Raw genomic sequence first — 19,593 nt, 5'->3', positions numbered from 1 at the left:
GAGAGATTAGAGTGAGAGAGAGAGTCCACCTCTCTGAATTGACCACTGTGTTTGATTCAAGGATAAGAAAAGAAAAATATACTGTTGGATGTAACACAATGAAACAATCTAACACTTTTATGTTCCTGAAGCCTCAGATAAGGCTGTGCATAAGAGATGAAGCAGTAAGTCAGCAGAATATAGGATGACACAAAGAGGAAGGTTCAACTGCATCATTATTATTATACTTGATAAAAAATTCTTTGCTAGTTTAATTCCCATAAGATAGAACTCTAAATTAGCTCCACATAATAAAAAAAAAATCAATAATTAATAGATTGAAGCTAAAAAGATCATCCTTCCTAAACCACATTCATGATATACATTATAATTATCCAACCTGACAAAAGGACTTGTCTCATGGTCCTGATAGACCAGCAAACTGACATTCTCACCTTACTTTAAGGTTTGATGTCAAGACAAATAGATATGCAAAGATATATTCAATGTCAAAAACCTTTCTCAATTTGGATATCTTTTTGAAAACTTTGTTATATACAACCCAAATAACTTGGAAAACTTTTTTCAAGGATAACAGAGCATGATCTCTCAGTGTTTGTGAGGTGAGTTCTACTACTAATCTTTTTTTCTATATAGCTACAGGAACATCATCCATTAATAATGTAATCTATTGCACCATAGACATGCAAAGATACATTATATGAAAGAATCATTATATGTCATTCACTCAGTTCATTGATAAATACACACAATGTCAACTGGACAAACATCTTTTTTACATCCATTTTGATGAGAGAGAAAAGGAATTAATAAAGTCAAGAGCTTATACAAAGTACCTTTCAAACAAGTCACAGCATAAAAGGATTTAAAACATCAACAGTGAATCACAGATATGTTGGATGTCTCCATTGATTACTCTTAATAACTGGATGGATCATCTAAAACACCACAGAACACAATGATGGCTAATTTTGTTGAACAACAAATAATAGTTGTGCTCAGAACAATTTGTCCCTGATTCAACAAGTTTCCAGCTGATTGTCCCCACTTCAATAAAGTTCATCTGTGATCCTTAATCTTCATCTGTAGATGATCATACATCACGGCATCAAATCTAAATGAATAGCTCGAAGGTTGACTTCTAATGTGTCAAAACACAGACAACCAAGAGAACCAAAACAGAGAGAAGTGGCAGAAAAGAAAATAAGTAAACTACAATAGAATAGAGTCCACACAAGAACATTTAAACTAATGTTTTTATTCCATAAAATATAAAATAAAATAAAATAAAAGTAGAGATATTACATTAAAGCAGATTATTAATCAGAGATGAAGTACTCGATACACAAAGCGTCTTCGATCGACAAGACACAATAACTGATGGGACAACGTTCTGAACAGAAAAAAAACAATTTTTGCAGCAAAGCAGAGGGGTGAAGGAGAGGGAAGGGATTGGGAGCTCAGTGGAAGGAGAAGTCGTTTAGTTGGTGAGAATGGCTCACGGCGATGACAACATATATCACCGCCACTGCCCACACCCGGTGCTTATACTCATCATAGCATCCTTCATCCATCCGACCCTCAGCTGCTGCAAAATCCAAACTAGAAATTAAAAAAAAAATCAATGTAACGGGTCATCGAACGGACCGATTCGCAAGAATAGATCGATCGGTGCCTCAAAATTTCACCTTTGCAGAAAATACAAAGATGACGGCTCGCTCAAACCGAAGGCGAGTTAAAAAAAACACCTTTTTTCCCATTAAAAACAAAAGAAAACAAAATTGCGGGAGAAAAAAGGCACGGAGTGGGGGCTTCAGTGTGTGTAACAACAAAGATCAGATCATAGACTATGTCTCACTGAAATCCGCTAAGATCCTTAAGATCACTCATCATCAGCCAGACAAGAAAGAAAAAATTGTTAGGCCAATATAGAGAACCAAAAACATCCAAGGATCAAACAGAGCAAACGATGAACAAGACGCGTCCCCGAACGGTTTGGTGAGGAAGACGGAGGCATTCCTCATATAGTACGGGGGCGGCGGAGTTTAGGGTTAGGGTATGCGACTTGTGACTAGGGAGCGGCGACTCGAAGCCGCCCGGACTAAAGATTGATCCCGGCCGTCCGATTCATCCAGATAACAGTCCAACTAATACTGGAGGCGGCCCGCGTACTTGCTAAGGCCCATTACCAGCCCACTAAGTTGTGCTCATCCGCACGAATCTTGATGCTATTCATTCGGCTGCTAACTAATTAAAGATTACGCCTGTAATTAATTATTTTTAATATTTCGATTTTTATTTTTTCTAAATTATATTATGATCTTTATACTTATGAAAGTAAAATATTAAAATTTTTATATAAAGTTAAAATGATAATTTCATATGATTAAAAATTAAGAAACAGATATTTTATTATATTAATGGGGTTAAATGTTTTACTTTTCGTATGTATAGAAACATAAAAATTTAAATACTAAAAATAATTAATTGGATGAATATTGGCGATGAATATGAGTTAGCATTGGAGGGTTTCTGTATACTACTAAATCTATGAGATGTGTCTTTATTTTTATTATTAGTGATGGATCTCAATAATTAGAGTTTTTATTTACCTATTTGTTTAATTTCGATTTATGTTAATATGAATTTTGATTTGAATAATGTTGGTGTCTCTGATCTCATAATTGATAATGCTTGGGATTTATCTTTAATAGATAACTATTTTGGAAAATATCTAATAATGAGATATCTCACCCTCCTAATGATAACATTAGATAGAAATTGCAATGTCAAGGGCAACTATCAACTAAATAAGTTAATCGATTCCTATCTAGTACATATTCATATGTATAGATTATACTAGGGTGCATTGCTAATATTCGTAAAGCCTTATTGTACTTATTCACATGTATAGATTAGATTATGGGTCGTCCCTCTTATTTCCCATGTAGCCAATAGGTTAAGGAGTGATTGTTGGAGGTAGTTAGATGCATCCTATTTATCAAAATATTTTATAAAAAAATTTATTTATTTACGATCGAATATAAAAAACTCATATTTAATACAATGAGAGAGGGGCTTACTAATTTGGGTGTCAGAGGGACTGGATCGAAAAATTTCTTCGGATCTCGATCTTCACGTGTGTGGTACTTTAGAAGCTTAACATTTTCACATCGAAAATACTTTGAAAATATTACATATATGAGCCTAGATTATGCCAGACTGATCGGACTTTGACGTCGTCTTTAGTTTGTTTAATATGTCATGAATAATAATAAGGTTAAAACTATAGATTAAATTGATCGTTAATTTTGTTAGGTTAAATAGATATAGACGAAATATCTATTATCATATAGTAATAACAACGGGATATCTATTTCATAATATCTATTACGAAATAATAATAGATATTATATTATCATAAATCATAATAATGAAGATGAATGTTGAGTATATTAAGGCACTGACAACAAAAAAAATGAGTTTACATAAAATCAGTTTTCTTTGGAAAAAAAAAGGAAAAGTTAAACATAGAAACATTTTAGGATAAGTGTTTTGCTCGGCCACGAGAAACACTTTTAGGAAGCGACCGCGAAGCAAAACGTTTTAATCAATCGGACGGTTGGGATCGATTTACTGTCTCGTAATAGCCGTTTCATTTCCCTTTTGTCGCTGTCATTATTACATACACACAAACAGATTATTTTTGTTTGAGTCTCTCTCAGTATCCCAAATACCTCGATCGGCCTCCTATCGAATTAAGCAGCAAAAGAAGGGAAAAGCATAGCGGCCGCCACCGCATCCTTTCTATCTCCCAAAACCCTAATCTCCGATCGCCGCTACCGGAACCCTAACACCGGAGCAATGGTTCGCTCTCCGCCTTCCTCTCAATCTGGCCGCATGTGTTAGGTTTTGGAATTCTCGAGTTTTGGGAAGGTTTCCGTCGTTTCTTATACCCTCGACTCCGTTCGTTCTGGTCAGTCTATGTTTGATGGAGGATTTCAACTATCGGATTCCTCTCGGATTTTGACGGGTTTTTTTTTTTTTTGTTTTGCTATAGAGTCTCGCTTCGATTTGGATCTGCCGTTTCACGGCCATTTAATCGGATTCCTTTCCTAATAGGTTAGGTTCTTCTGTTTAGTAGCGGGTTGCTGATTGTGATTGATCGTTTTTTTTTTTTTTTTGTGCTCTTTAGATGGGAAGAGGAGGAAGGGACAGACTGAACAACGAGCACACGTCGAGGCTTGAGGAGAAGGAACGTCGAACTGGGTGGGGCGTCGCCCCGCCCTCCAGACACCTGTGGGTCGGGAACTTGAGCTCTCACGTGACGCAGAACACTCTATACGAGCATTTCTTGAGGTTTGGGGATATTGAGAACATAGCTTATATGCCTGGCAGGAGCTATGCGTTTGTGAACTATAAGAAAGAGGAAGATGCTGTTATCGCATTGAGAGGGCTTCAGGGTTCCATTGTCGCCGGAAATTCTCTTAGAGTCGAGTTTGCAAAGGGGGTTAGTCATGAAAATCCCTGTCCGTTCCCAAATTTGCATTGCTTTAAGGTTTTGGGATCCACATGTACTTTGGAGCCATGTATTGCTTTATGCTCGACCTTTATCGCATAGGATCTAACAAAGAAAAGTTCCACTAAATATGCAAATCTATAAAATAATTCAAGCGTAATTTAAAATGTCTAGTGACTTTTTAGTATAGGTTCAAATAATAAGAGTTATGACATTTCATATAATCAATCATAATCGGCTTTCAGCATTCTTAATGATCGGTTGCAGTATAATTGCCATTCAATAGAACTACGTGACCTGAGCTCTTTTCTGTTTGGCATCATTTTTCATGATTCACCGCTTCGATGTCTCCATTGAACTTGCATGTCCAATTTGCTACCGTTGTGATGTCTTCGGTTCTCTGAGATACATTGATTATTGTCAGAACTTTGAAATGCACATGTATGCTAAGATTGCATGCGCTTCAAGTGGCAAGCATGTGGTGATGAAAAATAAATGAAAATATTATAATTTGAGGAAAGTAAGAAATACAAAATGCATTTAAAAAGGTCAGCCACCTCAGTGCATGGCTCACTTTGTCTTTTTTTTCCCTTTCTCCTTCCCTCTTAAATTGCATGTGTCAAACCTTCCAAGTTTAACATCTCATGATCCTTAAAACTCATTACCATAGGCTGGTTTAATTCTTCAAAGTTTGATTTTAATTCTAATGAGATGTGGAAACTTTAATCAGCAGGTCATTATCAACTAGTGTGATCAAAAGCAAGCACAATAAAGAGAATTGACGATATGGAACAAACAAAATTATAAAGAAGCTGCTACTAATGTTTGATACACATTGTTGCAATCTGCTGCTCCATGTTTACTAGCATTCCACATCATATAATGGTGATATTTGGCATAGATTAACTTGATTTAGTTTTAAGAATTTCCTCAACAAATGCTTTTGTGTTATAAAGGCATTAAGATAAAATCTTCTTGTCGACTGAAACAGTCATCTATTTTAATATAGCATTAAGACATCAAGCCGATAAATTATTGGTGTTGCTATAGAAAATTTACTTATGAAATAACGTACCACACTTATCAATTTGTATATGAAGCATGGTCCCTTAGGAACATGATTATAAATAGGTAGGTAGTTTCTGAATGAAATTAGTCAACATAGTTCCCTGTCCGTAGCAAACTATGTTATATTCAATGAATTTCACTAGTTCAGGAGTGCGGTTTGTTTCTATAAATATGTGGAGTTTAAGAGAGAAATTGTAACGCATCTATGAATGGTAGCTCAAAATTCTAACTACAAGAAATGTTTTCTAGTCTCGAATAATTGCTGAAATTGCATATATTTTACATTTCTGGTGCCCTTCCATATATTTATCTAATCTTCCATCTTTAACTTTATTTATTTGCGAGGAAAATTGTTTGTCACCTCTGAAAAAAATAATGAAAGAACTTTAGATTCTCAGCAAACTAGCTGAGTCTGTTTAATTCAATCTAATAGAAAAAGCAAGGATAATGAGTCTCTGCCTGAATTTTTATCTATTATGATTTCAAAAAGTCTCCTATATGTTTTATCAAGTGTTTTTTTTTAATCTAAGGACTCAGATTATTACATGCTTTTTTAGTAGATGAAACTAAGAACTAAGAGGTATAAGAAGACATTTCAATTAAATAATAAGAAAATTATGTATATTTACAGTGTCCCATTAAATCGGTTGGAACATCTTCCAGAATCAAACACATCTATCCTGCTACTGTTAACAACTTTGTTTTTTCCCCAAGAGAATTTATTGTCCATCTGGCACCTATGCAAACAGTTTTAAAATGAAGCCCTATTGTTCACATTTAAAACTCATTTCAGGTTGCACTTATGTTATTCATATGAGTAAACAGATGTTCCCATTTTCAAGCAAATGATTTGCCATAATTTGAGAATGCTACAATATTGTATAATGAATTAGCCACCACCATCTTACTCATATTGTCCTTTCTATGTAATGTATGTTGACCTTTTCCTTATCACCTCACCCTGTACTCTCTTCATTATGGAAGACTGAGTTTAATCACCTGGCAAGTTCCATCAATCTTGGGTGCAAGGATTTTTGGAAGATGATTTGAACTCTAGAGTTTTGTAGGATGGTGGTTGGATAATGTTTAGTTGCTTCCATCACATTCTGATGCTAACATCATACAATAACTAAAGTGTCTCTAAACTTACTTGGATCATTGTGGAAAAATAAATCCATAACATGAAATATTGAAGATTCTTTCATGAGTCAGAGCTCTCTGCTGAATCATTATCTAACCATTTATATTAAATTTGTGGCATTGCCATGTGAGCTTGATCAGTCAAATTATTCACATCCATACAGGGGAAGGTACATCATTGGGTAATTGGTTTTTATGGCAGCTCTTCCATGATGCGTTAAAAATATGAGTGGTCCTTAGCACAATAATGTTGTGGCTATATCCATATCACCATTAATGGAAAAAACAGTAGTGTTTAAGATTCTCTAGAATGATTCAAGATAATGGAGGTTGAAGCAATATTATAACATGTGTTCCACATTTAATGTGTTTGAAGAAGCATATAGTCATGATTAGAGGATTTCATTTTTCCTTTTCCTTGATAAGAACTTGATGTTCAGCAAGACCACGTGACTTTCTTGCTGCGTGTTTGATCTTTTAGTAAGAATGAGACCAGTCCTAGCAAATGATAGGAAAGCTCGTCCATTTTGTCAACATATATTTTTTTATCTCCATGCTTTATGGATCCTGCTACTGAATGGTTAATAAACATCACCTACAAAAAATTGTGCAGTTGGATGAAATTGTTAATATGTATGTTTATATATATATGTATGTATATATATATATTTATATGTATATATACATATACATATTTTCATTTGTGAATAATTAGGTGCAGCCTTGATAAAGAATAAAACTCTAAATGGTTGAATATGTTTAAACGAGATTTATAGATGCTGTAGGTAAATGAGGTGAGTTAATTAATAGTAGCAGCACAAGTAAAGATGAAGGAAAGCGTAGAAGGTTATATGAAAATATTATATTAAGTTATGAATACTCTTTTAACTGCAACACTGCCTTGTATGATGCCCAATGGCAGAAAAAAGATTTATGTAGTCAATCTCAGATAGTTTGGACATTATAGACTTGTTGTTGTTATGAATTTTCTGCAGTTTGATAATTGCTTGAAACTAGTTCAATTTTTTGTTTCCTGTTCCAATTCTTCTGGAATATCCTTTCAGTTAGGTGATAGAAGGTGCATGATCTTAATTCTGAGAAGATTGGTTACTGCTTTAACAATTAACATATTACTATTGGACACAACAACCAGATCCTCTGTATAATCGGTTCCTCAGAGGCTGTTGATTTAGCCTACTCATGTGGTCTGGAAGGGAGCTATCCTTTTCAACCAGCCCTACTGTATCACCTGCATGTTGTTCTTGTCGTGCTAACTGGACAAGTACTTGTCATTGTTCCAATATGATGTGTATACCAATTCACCATCTTGAAACTTGTTATTTGTACACTACAACCTGCTTCTTGCTTGTGTCCAATGTGGTTTATCTACCAGCTCATATAATAATATGTACAGAAATTCTTCCTTTTGTTACTTGTTTCCCAGCTACAGAATTTTCTTCAATGTCTTGTAGAGGTTGAAAGGGGCCTTACTTCTTTTTACATTTAGCAATATCCTAGGCTTCGCAGAAATAAGTTATAGTCACTTTTAAAATTTATAAAGTATGCACATGACTAATGTACTAATAACTTTTCTAGTAGTACTTATAATAAACATTTGCATAACCTGGTCGAAGCACAGGATTCTCTGGTTTGCACCAAAAGCATGTTTGGTCGTGAGACTGTATTTTATTTATAATATCAATTATGAGACATAGTATAGGACTTATAAAGGCAAAAAAGGTGCAATAGAATATAAGCTGTACATGCCAGTTATGGTGGATTACAAAATGGCATTCTAAGTTCTGAATGATCTTCACATGATGTTATTATAAAATGCTGCAATTTATCTCCTATACCATTCGAGAAGTTTAGTACCATTAACTTGTAGCTTTAAAATACCTACAGGTGAATGTAATATCCCTGCAGCCTAAACTTCACTAAGAATAATGTGAAGTGGTTGCAAGATACTGTGAACATTATTGAACTGATTGAATGACAACGTAAAATGTCAGCAATAACAACTATCGAAAGCTCACATCATTTTGTTTGCTGGAATTTGAGTCCACAGAATTCTTGTCACCCTAATGTGAAGTATGGATTATTGTTTTTCTACTAATTCTAATAAGCTAAATCTGAAGAAACTACATGTATGTTTTTACTAAATTGTTTCCAGGTGTTTCAAAAAGGGCCACAATGTGACATCTACACAACATGAAAGCTTCTTAGGTGCCATAAAAATCCATTTTGTTATTTGTTGTAAACACTTCCTAGGTCTTTCTCTCTCTCTCTCTTCAGACCATCATTTGAACTAACTTACTCACCTAATCAGTTTTGGATGATCTGTTTAATCCTGTGTAAAGGTATATTAACCACAAGACTTCAGCAGAAAAAAATACTGGTTAAATATAAAAGCCATCAAATTACAATTTTTTTCTTATGAACTCTTCTTGGGTTTTCCTTTTATTTCCCTCATGCTATAACTTCAATCAACTCACCTTACATAAACAGTTCTTGTGTTTTTATGGATGGTCCATTTAATCCTTGGTTATGGTCTTATACTGCAAGACTTCACCAAGAACAATCCACTTGAAGTCTGCAAGAAGTTTTGGATTGGTAGTTGTTAACATCTTGTGACTTATAAAGCCTGTCATCTTATTATGTTCAAGAATTGATACTTCTACTCTTTCTGCTACAGTTTAAACAAGATGTGAAACTCATTTTTTGGAAATCCACCATGTTGGGTGGCAGATTCCTTTGTTAATCTTGAAGTTTAAAAGCCAAATATTTTTGCATAACAATTAGCCAACATATATTCTGTCTGTGAGTAAACCATGCATCACATTGATTTCTGTGATCAGCAAAAGGTGCTGTAAGAAGTGGCATGTTTCTTTAAACAAGTTGTTATTGAAATTAAAGTAATGAAAGCCTGATTGCTCAATACATTAGTCATGTGTTACAGCTAAATTCTAGCCAAAGGGAAATGCCATCTTAAACACAATTAAATTGTTACATAACTAATATGGAATCCATATTCAGAACTTCATGTTAGATTCACATGCGAGAATGGTGGACACGTAGATCAGTGACATTTATCATTTATGGTTGGATAGATGAAGTGTATGGACTTTGAAGTTACAAGTTTAATCATAACAGGTTGCAAATTCTACTAAAAAATGCATGATCTGTGTGTCAAAGATGAGGTGGCTCAGCAGAGATTTCTTTTAGGATGAGAACCATATGCATGTGTTAGCCCTTGACAGGCACCTTGGGATCTGCCAAAGCTCATTTAGACCCAGACCGACCCTCCACTCAACCAACTTTGATGGTGAGTGACTTGAGATAATATGAGGCTGTTAATGTGTTGAGAGATCCTGAATAGTGGTGGTGCTTCTTTTTCTGGAGAGGTGTAAGGAATTGATGAATATGATTAACAAGGAAATTTGTTTGCCCTTGACAGGCACCTTGGGATCTGCCAAAGCTCATTTGGACCCAGACCGACCCTCCACTGAACCAACTTTGATAGCGAGTGACTTGAGATAATATGAGGCTGTTAATGTGTTGAGAGATCCTGAATAGTGGTGGTGCTTGTTTTTCTGGAGAGGTGTAAGGAATTGATGAAGATGATTAACAAGTTTGTTTGTTTGAAAACAATTGAGAAAAGGCTGTAAGCTAGATGGCCCGAATCATAGAACTAACTGATATTTGGTATAATTTTGACAGTTGAGGTTATTCACATTCACAATTGACTTACATTATTTATCTAATTTTCCCATTGTTTTCTTTGCTTTTATTTTAGTATGGGTAGCTGATGATCATCTTTATTGGACAATTGATTAATAGATATGTGGATTATCTTCTATCAAATAATTTTGGGACCCTTGTCCAGAAGATGTATAATTTAATTGAAATAGAATACCAAAAATTGATTTGATGTGAATCTCATCATACAGAAAAGTAAATTTGTTGTTTGAGCTTAACTGACCTGCCCAAATACGTTCATCTATTGTTTCTTTTGTTATTTATGTTCCTTAAGGTTACATGAATAACTCTAAACTCTACCATGGTTGATGTTGTTGTATAGTTATTGCATAACTTGTTAACAATGAAAAGTTTCACTTGTGAAATAGTTACTTCTTGATTTGCAGTGATCAATTCCAAATGTAGATTTAGCTTCAGTATAAGGGTGGTACACCATATTATTCTTTTCACGATTAAAAACTTGTCGCAAACAATTTACTCAATCATATTTCGCAATGGGTCTTGACTAATAGGTTTTCTTTATAAAACGGGTCCATATTGAAGATTTTCTGTCTTAAGTCATCTGTCATCAATAAGGGAAGGGAAGAAAACAAAAAAAACAAAAGAGAAGATAACATGTTCACACCTCAAGATATTGATAATGAGTTCTAGGTTTAGTTTAAAAAGTTCGTTATCACTTATTGTCTTTCTTTCACTTTCAAGAATTTAGTAAGGTTAGGCTGTCTACATTTCTTCTTAATGCTTGTGCCATCATTTGGCACGATGAATGATAAAGATACATATTATTGTAAGTTATATTGCCAAAAGTGTGTTAACGCATTTTGCTTTTAGACTAAACCTTTAAGATCCTCTGGTCCTCTGCTAAGTTAACTCATGATGTTCCAACTACGTAAATTAGTTTCTTTACTTAAGAAAATGAGACAGAATATCTAGACATGCTGTTTGTAGAAGAATTAGGGTATTGACAAGCATAAATTAAGCTAGCCAGTATTTTGAATGATGGTAGATTGACAGCTACATGAGTTAAAATCTTGTTGTAAGATCTGTAGGATGAGATTCTGCTTTCACAGTGCAGCATCTGATCTACTGATGGTAAAAGAGATGGAGAGAGAGGATTTGTAAGATCTTTACTTCCTGAAAAATAGAGTTGTGGTTGGCTGTTTGTGAATTATGGCATTCATTTTTTAGTAGAATTGATTCCACGATTCTGTGCTTTATGAGGTTTCCTGAATCTGAGAATTATTTGATTTATGCGATTTATTTGGGGTATACTTTGACAGTTTGAAGTCTAATTGTCCATAACTATTGAAGCTAGCCAGTTGGCTTTTGCAAAAGCTTCTTCATATGCTTTATTTGGTAATCTGGTGTGGTATGCGTTCACAAGTTCTGGATTTTTTGACCATTCACATTGCTGCAAATCAGGAATATATATTGTCTCTGGTCTTGTTTGAGAACCCTTCTTTGATCATCTTGATCAATTGAGGAATTCAATCTCAAGCAGTTCACTTTGTCAAAGTCTTAAGTTTGATTGTCAGTCTTTTTTTCTTTTCTTTTCTATATTTCTAGGGTTCTAAATATACAACAACAAGTCACAGTATCCCAAATATTTGGGGCCAACTATATGGATTTTTTGCTACCATTGAGCTTCATACAAAGCTAGGGTTCTAAATATCTGTTATATAAACTTTTGCTTAAAACTGTCAGGTGTTAACTTTTGTATATATGCAACAATATTGATATACTCAAAGTCCGGGTAACTACTTTGTATATCTGGTAAATTTTTGTTAGGTGCATAATATTACTGTCAATATCCAACACTGCGAGTCTACAAAGCTTAACTTATATATTTTTAGTATTCATTTATCTCAGAAAATTCAATTACAGGACAGGGCTTCAGTATCATCACAGGATGATGGATATTCACAACTCGAGGAAAGATATTCTATTGAACGGGGAGAACCACTGTTCCGAAGAGATGTAAGAGCACATCGCCAGAGTCCTGAAAAATCACATGAGAAGAATAAGGGAAGTAGAAGTACAGAGCCTAGTGAAGTGCTGTGGATAGGGTTCCCAGTGTATCTCAATGTTGAAGAAGAAGCTTTAAGTAGGGCTTTTTCACCATTCGGTGAAATTGAGAATATCGCTACATTTCCTGGTCGCAGTTATGCCTTTGTTCGGTACCGAAGTATAGTTGCAGCTTGCAGGGCTAAAGAAGCTCTTCAAGGAAAGCTATTTAACAATCCCCGCGTGCACATATGTTTTGCCAGAAGTGAGTTCTCAACAGAGTCTGGAAGAAACTCTAGCAGTGCTCCCATTCTGCCACATCTGAAACCGAATTACCAACCTGGTCTGAGTGGTCAAAGTCCTGAACCTTCCCACTGGGGTAGAGGCTTTGATAGCCATATAGGAGAGTTTCCAATAGCGTCTCCTCAAGATGCAAGTTTTATACGACCTGGAGATGCAAGTTTCACTGGTTTTGAAGGAAACAGTTCTATACGACCTGGTGCAGGTCCAGGGTCCATTTTTACTGGTGATATTGAACATAACAGATTGCAAGAATTGGGTTCAGAAAGGAGGATGTCAGAAGAACTTTATGAGCGTTACAGAAATAGTCCTGCAGCAGAAAGACATGGCCGATGGCATGATGTTCCTTTTGAGAGACTGCAAAGAACTCCACCACTTGATGATTCATGGGGTGTAGAGGATCACACTTTTCCATTAACTAAGAAGCCAAAAATAGACACATTTTCTGACAAAGAACTTCCTGAATATCCATTCTCTGACATGGAACAAGGAAAACGTGATTTTGGCCTGACGAAGTTCTCCCCAAATTTGCCATATGGTACTGCCTATAATAAAAGTTTTGAGTCTGTTCCTTTTGATCACAAAGGGGCGCCTCAACATTTGAGGACTATAAATGGTCCACTTGCAGATAGTGATGAATCATGGAGAATGCTTGATAGTTCAAGTGCAGGCCCTGGTCCTTTACCTTTAAATGCAGCCAAGCTACAAAGACCAAGCCCTGAGCTTCATCAGCCTCCACGGATTCTAGAATGGAAGTGGGAGGGAACAATAGCGAAGGGAGGCACAACAGTTTGTCGGGCTCGTTGCTTTCCTGTGGGGAAGGTCCTTGATTTTATGTTGTAAGTTGCTCGCCATATTGCTTTGGTATTTTTGAGATTTAGTTGGTTTTATAACTTAAGCAAAGCAATAATAGTTAAGTTTGAAGCAATTCTGTTAAACAACCTATTTCTTTACACTTTATATTTGCTGATCAGATTTCATATTTGTACTCAGTTTTTCGCAACCTATTTCTTTGCTTGATTATGTGCTTCTCTACTATACAGTTTATTATGTTCCATTCCTCATTACATTGTTGCTTTATATTAAAGAACTCTTCTATTTGCTAAACCTAGTTAGGTTAATGACCACCACTATTTTGTTTTTAATTTTACACGTTACCTTTATCTCATTAATTATTATTTGCAGACCAGAGTTCTTAAACTGCACTGCAAGAACAGGCCTTGATATGCTTGCAAAACATTATTATCAAGCAGCTGGTACTTGGGTGGTGTTTTTTGTTCCAGAAACTGATGCAGATATAGTCTTCTACAATGAGTTCATGCATTATCTGGGGGAGAAGCAGCGCGCAGCTGTTGCAAAACTGGGTGAAAAAGTTACTTTGTTTTTAGTGCCACCATCGGATTTTTCTGAACAAGTTCTGAAAGTACCCGGAAAGGTGAGCATCTCTGGTGTAATTTTAAAGTTTCAACAGCCTGGCTCCAACTTTGGTTCTCTTCACCATCCTCTGGAAGCTGGAGAACCAAAATTGCCACCCCTTGTGCATCAGCCAAATGATGTTGTTAGACGTCATGAAGACACATCATTTGCAAAGCCTAAATCCCCTGATTTAAGGGCATTCTCTCAGGGACAGAACTATTTTAGCCCATCATCAGGACTACTACCCCCACCTCCCCCTACTTTCCCACCACCACAGAAACGAGGTGACAATTTTCCTTATTCAGGATCTATGCATTCCATGGAAAAGCTACCTGACTATCACATAGAGAGCAGACAGGATCAACCTCAGCCCCCAAGTCCTGCAATATCATCAAAGTGGTCTAATCAAATGCACATTCCAACTTCTGATCATGGGGATTTTCCTCCCACAATGCCAAGTGCTGTGTCACATTTATCTAGTGATGCAGAATCATACCTACTGGGAAATCATAAAGTTGCACAAGGATCTGCTTCAAGAAATTATGCACCTGAAAGTTCAGGTATTCCCACCCTTAATAGCAAGTACCCCACACAAGAGGGAACTAAACCCCAAGTTTCTTCAAACTTGCCACTTTCTCTACAACCAGAGCAACTTGCACAACTAGCAGTTCTTCTGGGGCAACAAAAACAAGCAGGCAAAGAACCAGCTTTATCAGCAGATGGTCAGACCAAACTGGCAAACTTGTTGCAGATTTCTAGTTCGCATGCCCAGTCTCCTGTGATGACTGTCCAGGCCACGGATCCACATGCTCAGACCTCTACAACACATGCCTATTCTTCTTTACCTCCTAACTTGCTAGGTACCCAACTCAACCAAGTGCCACAATACCAGCAGCATCCATCAAATGTTCCTGCAGTGCAACCAGTAGTAAACCCTGGACAACAAAATAATCAGCAAGCACCAAATAACTCTCGGGAAGACGCAGAAGCGGATCCCCAGAAGCGTTTGCAGGCAACTTTGCAGCTGGCAGCAGCTCTACTTCAACAGATCCAGCAACAATCAAAAACTGCCGATCAACATTAGACTGGAGAAGGTACACACTTTCTGCATTATCTTTTCTCCAAATTGTAGTTATTGCTGAATGAATAACTCAACTGAAGCTAAGATGCATGCATTTCCGAACCAATAATTTATGAGAATCTGGGATGGACACCTGAATGTGTTTGTTTTCATGCTATTACTGTTTCTCTCATAATTGAAATACAATTTTCATCCTTACAATATTACAGAGTCTTAATTAGTAGAGGAAAAAATATTCAAATAGAAATTGAATCAGGAAAAGGAAAAAAAAAAAGAAAAGAGAACTTTCATGCTGACCTTATTAGCAAGCTAATGATTCCTTACAATCTTAGATGCTTGTATTTTTTATTTTGACTTGGTCTTCATTTTTGTGTGTGGAAAGATTTCTCTTTTATCCATTGTATCTTTGAATTTGATATATCCTCTCAGCTTTTTCAGCCATTATACATTTCTATGCTTTGGTGTTCATTTATTATCCCTCAGATTATTGAACATTTCTATGCTTTGGAATTACTTTTCTTTTTACTGTAAATTGTTTTGTTTGAGCTTCATATAATGAATAGAGCACCTTTTATTAGCTTGGATGTAATAATAAGTACTTGGAGTTATTTCAATGGTATAAATTATTGAAGGGAAGTTTCCTTTTCCCTGGTTTCATGAAGAAATCCAATTTTTATCTTTATCAACATTTTCCAAATATGAATGAACATACTGAACTTCACTCAGGATCAGTATCAGATTATTGGTATATAAACCTCCATCTAGTATTGGTGTCATCATAACAAAGTTCTGATCCTCCACTGTACGAAACTTTATGGAGAGTGGCACATAATGTCAGATGTTCAGTAATGGTCTCAATTTTCTGATAAAGCTTAAACCTGGAAAGATTAGAGATGGAGAGGTAAGAATGTCCGTTTCACGGATGGAAATGCATCTATTGGTATGAATTTGATCAGTCTTACCAGATGCATTGGTTGTAACTCAAATAGTTCTCTACAAACTACAATGCATTTACATGAAGGTTGAGATAGAATTCTAGAAAATACAAATATTTTCCTTGATAATCAGATGCAACAGGAAACATTAAGAAAATGTAGACAGCCTCTTTCACTTCCGAAGTGTCCCAACAAATGTACTAACGAAAAGCAGAAGATGACAAGATCACAAACTATTAATCATGGAGCACATATACTAACGGTTAAACAAATAACTGATTACCTATTCAAATTCACTTGTTTACCACATCATGCTTCAGCATTAACTAGAACAAAATATTGAAGTAACTAAATCTCTTCCAAAAATCTGAGAAGCAGCAACTAAGTACAGTAACATACTGTGCATCTATGAGAATTTATTATAAGCTCCATCTCCAACTCTGCCAGTTGGTTCACCTCAGCTTTAAAAATGCACAACAAAACAATATTAGTTGATATATGTACAACATTAATAGTTTTAGAACTACTGCAACCAGATTATTTGGTATCCCTTGCATATGATCCATCCATTTTTATTGTTTTTTGGAATATTAATCCTCCATTTTATATTCTGCACATAAATTTTTGAACCCGTTATTTTATGAAACCATATCCTCTTCGATCATGAACATTAGTTAATCTGTCAACTGTCTTCTCATCCTAAACTATAAAAAAAATCTTTTATCCCTTGGGTACAACTTTCCTCAGCTTGTGACTTGACCAAAGGGTTTTTTTTTTTAAATGAAAACTTCTCCAAGAAAAGGACAAGGGTAGAGAGGATAGAGATAATTACTTTCAATGCCAAATGGATAAATAATTCTTAAACAGTAAAAGTGTCCTATTGATGACCTAACATTGTTAGTGGAATATACTTGTAATATTCCATTAGACAATCCTTATATTGGACATACACTGTTAATAAGCCTTTCATGGGATAGGCTCTATTTTTCCCTCTTCCATTCTCCAGCCAAAAGGCCATGTTATCCATTATCCCTTTTGTATATATCATACATATATATTTTAGTTCTGGTCAAATGCAAGTAAGAGTTCTGGATTATTAAGTAAAAATGATGGAGCACTCTTTTGTAAAAAAAAAAAAAATATCAACGATTTTTCGTATCATATTTGATCAATTCTTCTGTTTTGAAGAATAACATGTACTGAGCTCTTCAGAAAGAGCAAGGAGCAATCCCTCTCACATGCTGACACCTTTAACTCATATTTATTTGATGCATTGAGAGAATATATTGGATGGTCCAATATAAGCAACTATTCGACATAAATCAAGATTCTTTATATTGGCCAGGCCAGTCTGTTTATCTACTAACTGGTATTCACTAGTCCAACCAGGTATCAGTATCAAAATGTGGATCTCGATACCAGTACATATATTTTTATTGCTTTTTAATTTAGTTCAACCACATTCTGCGATATGGATCTGTATGCGGTCCAGTATATGGTAATGTACCAATTTCATAGGTTACTAAAACTGGTATCAAATTGGCAGTTAATTCCTTGGCGTAAATAACAGTAATGTAAATGGAACATTATTAAGAACCCAACATCTGACATGCATTCCATAGACAATAGGTAATAAAGATGGTCTTGCATCAGTTAGAAACTCACTGGCCCATTGGTAAAGCTTGGCAACACAACTGGATTGTTGCATTCAACTCAAGATAAAACTACTTTTGGGGACATGAAGAAACATCACATTTGGTGCTTTATTCTAAATAGAGTGGTGCTATCACACATGGTAATGGAAATAGGTTCTGTTCATGGACATGGAGTATCACCCAAAAGAGAATTATCCATCAATACTGATCTTGCTTCCCTAGTTGACAAGCCAAAACTATGACAGGAGTCTCGTTCACTGGGTTTGTGTGTTTTTTATAATACCAAATAAGATCCTTTTGAAATCAACAAATCAATTAAATACTCATCAAACATGGCAGTTGTCTTTCACATCCTTGCATCATATATTATGCATAAAAAAATGTATAATTGCATAGCGTGCTAAGATACATCACTCTACTTGACAGAAAACATGCACCTCTAGTTATGTAATATTTTTGCCTGATATATAACCATAAAATAAGTAGTAATGTGGTTCCATGACTATAAGCAAGAAATGAACAATTGCAGAAACATATTGCCCCAAGGAGGCTCCTATTCCATCGAAATCCCATGGCAAGTGGTCTGCATGTCATATTCTTGGCTTATCTGTTACTATCATATTTCTATGAGCTGTTCCAGACGGGTATTTGGATTTCACATTTGGAGCTCTTGGATGGTTGATTTGAGTAAGATTGAAGATGACTAAATTATTTAATTTAATAAACATATCAGGCCAGCTTAGGTTCACGATTAGCATCGAAGTAACAATCTATTCTGGTTTGAGTTACACGTATAGCTCAGGCTATTTAGGAACAAATAAGAGTATTACAATGTCAACATATTTTGAATGCTTGTATTTGTTTTCAGCAACCAAATGATAGTGGTGGCTAATGAGCAGCAACATGGATTACAAAAAGATAGGAGGCAGATGGGAGGATAAGTGCAATAGAGAAAAGAAAATTCAAGACTTCGGAAGGAAAGAAAGGACTTGCACATGAATTTTTAAGTGCAATTTGTTGTCTTTATCATACCCCTTTCTTTTACTTGTCCGGACAAGTATAAAATTGCCACTTGATGAGATTTAGAGGGTGAAGTTGGTACTCTGCATTTTCTGCAATCCTGCTTTTAGACGCGCAGTACAATGAACAAACTTGTTTCAGACCCTACCATTTTCTAGACATTCTTAGATGCACTTGGGAGGTCAACACCAAATCATTTACTTTTCATGATTTTTATGTGAGAAGGTTGTTAAATGAGTTCCTAATCTCACCAGCAGTATATTTTGCAGAAGCTCTTGCAAACTTCGTTGTTAATTTCGCAGATCATGCATGCTGACATCTTCAAGAATGATGGCCCGGCATTGTCTACCACCACCCGCTTGTAATATTTGGGCGATGGCGGCGGCAGCAGCAGCTGCTGAGACATGCACTTCAGAGACAGTTAAACTAGATAATGTCAGTGGAACTTTTTTGGTCCATGCTGTTGTTGAACTTAAAGCCACACTTTGATCTTTCATTATGGTTTATCAGGTATCAATCCATGTTCTCCCAAATCCTCTCTTTCACTTGTTATCAGAGATGTGCCTGTGAGTGTTTCTCATTCTGATGCAGCTATGTTGTGTAGATACATTGTCTGCTAAATGAAACCCTAGTGTTTCTCATTCTGTATCTGCTTCTCGTGTATCGGAACTGAACGGCATGCTAACCAAATGTGGC

General features: G+C 35.6%; 1 protein-coding gene, 1 long non-coding RNA gene and 2 other non-coding genes across 9 annotated transcripts; 1 reads left to right on the top strand and 3 right to left on the bottom strand.

The window, feature by feature from the left end:
- Window positions 1-735: 735 nt before the first annotated feature.
- Window positions 736-2,094, bottom strand: LOC135643606 (uncharacterized). The gene is made up of 2 exons (XR_010498317.1): window positions 1,689-2,094; window positions 736-1,588 (listed from the first exon to the last, which is right to left on the bottom strand). It is a non-coding gene; the product is annotated as an uncharacterized LOC135643606 (long non-coding RNA).
- On the bottom strand, window positions 1,456-1,564 carry LOC135643890 (small nucleolar RNA Z152/R70/R12). The gene has a single exon (XR_010498379.1). It is a non-coding gene; the product is annotated as a small nucleolar RNA Z152/R70/R12 (small nucleolar RNA).
- Window positions 1,809-1,899, bottom strand: LOC135643889 (small nucleolar RNA R11/Z151). Its single transcript, XR_010498378.1, has one exon. It is a non-coding gene; the product is annotated as a small nucleolar RNA R11/Z151 (small nucleolar RNA).
- A 1,615-nt stretch (window positions 2,095-3,709) lies between the features above and the next one.
- Window positions 3,710-19,547, top strand: LOC103990483 (flowering time control protein FPA). Of its 6 annotated transcripts, XM_065158807.1 has the most exons (6): window positions 3,710-3,867; window positions 4,196-4,510; window positions 12,356-13,328; window positions 13,419-13,629; window positions 13,976-15,300; window positions 19,167-19,547. In XM_065158807.1, the coding sequence occupies exons 1-5, from the start codon at window positions 3,865-3,867 to the stop codon at window positions 15,288-15,290; spliced, it is 2,817 nt and encodes a 938-aa protein (XP_065014879.1). In that variant the 5' UTR covers window positions 3,710-3,864; the 3' UTR covers window positions 15,291-15,300; window positions 19,167-19,547. The 6 variants fall into 6 exon arrangements, with proteins under 6 accessions (XP_065014879.1, XP_065014878.1, XP_018684802.2 ...); XM_065158806.1 differs by having other exon boundaries at window positions 12,371-13,629; XM_018829257.2 differs by having other exon boundaries at window positions 12,356-13,629; window positions 19,200-19,547.
- The last annotated feature ends 46 nt before the right edge of the window (window positions 19,548-19,593 follow it).

Source organism: Musa acuminata, chromosome BXJ3-7, assembly GCF_036884655.1.
Source record: "Musa acuminata AAA Group cultivar baxijiao chromosome BXJ3-7, Cavendish_Baxijiao_AAA, whole genome shotgun sequence".
Lineage (NCBI taxonomy): Eukaryota > Viridiplantae > Streptophyta > Magnoliopsida > Zingiberales > Musaceae > Musa > Musa acuminata.
This window is presented reverse-complemented; position numbering and strand designations above follow the sequence as displayed.

Coding starts and splice junctions, on each gene's coding strand:
- LOC103990483 (XM_018829257.2), top strand. Junction 4,511..12,355: donor GAGTCGAGTTTGCAAAGGGG/GTTAGTCATGAA, acceptor CATTTATCTCAG/AAAATTCAATTACAGGACAG. Junction 13,630..13,975: donor AAGGTCCTTGATTTTATGTT/GTAAGTTGCTCG, acceptor TATTATTTGCAG/ACCAGAGTTCTTAAACTGCA.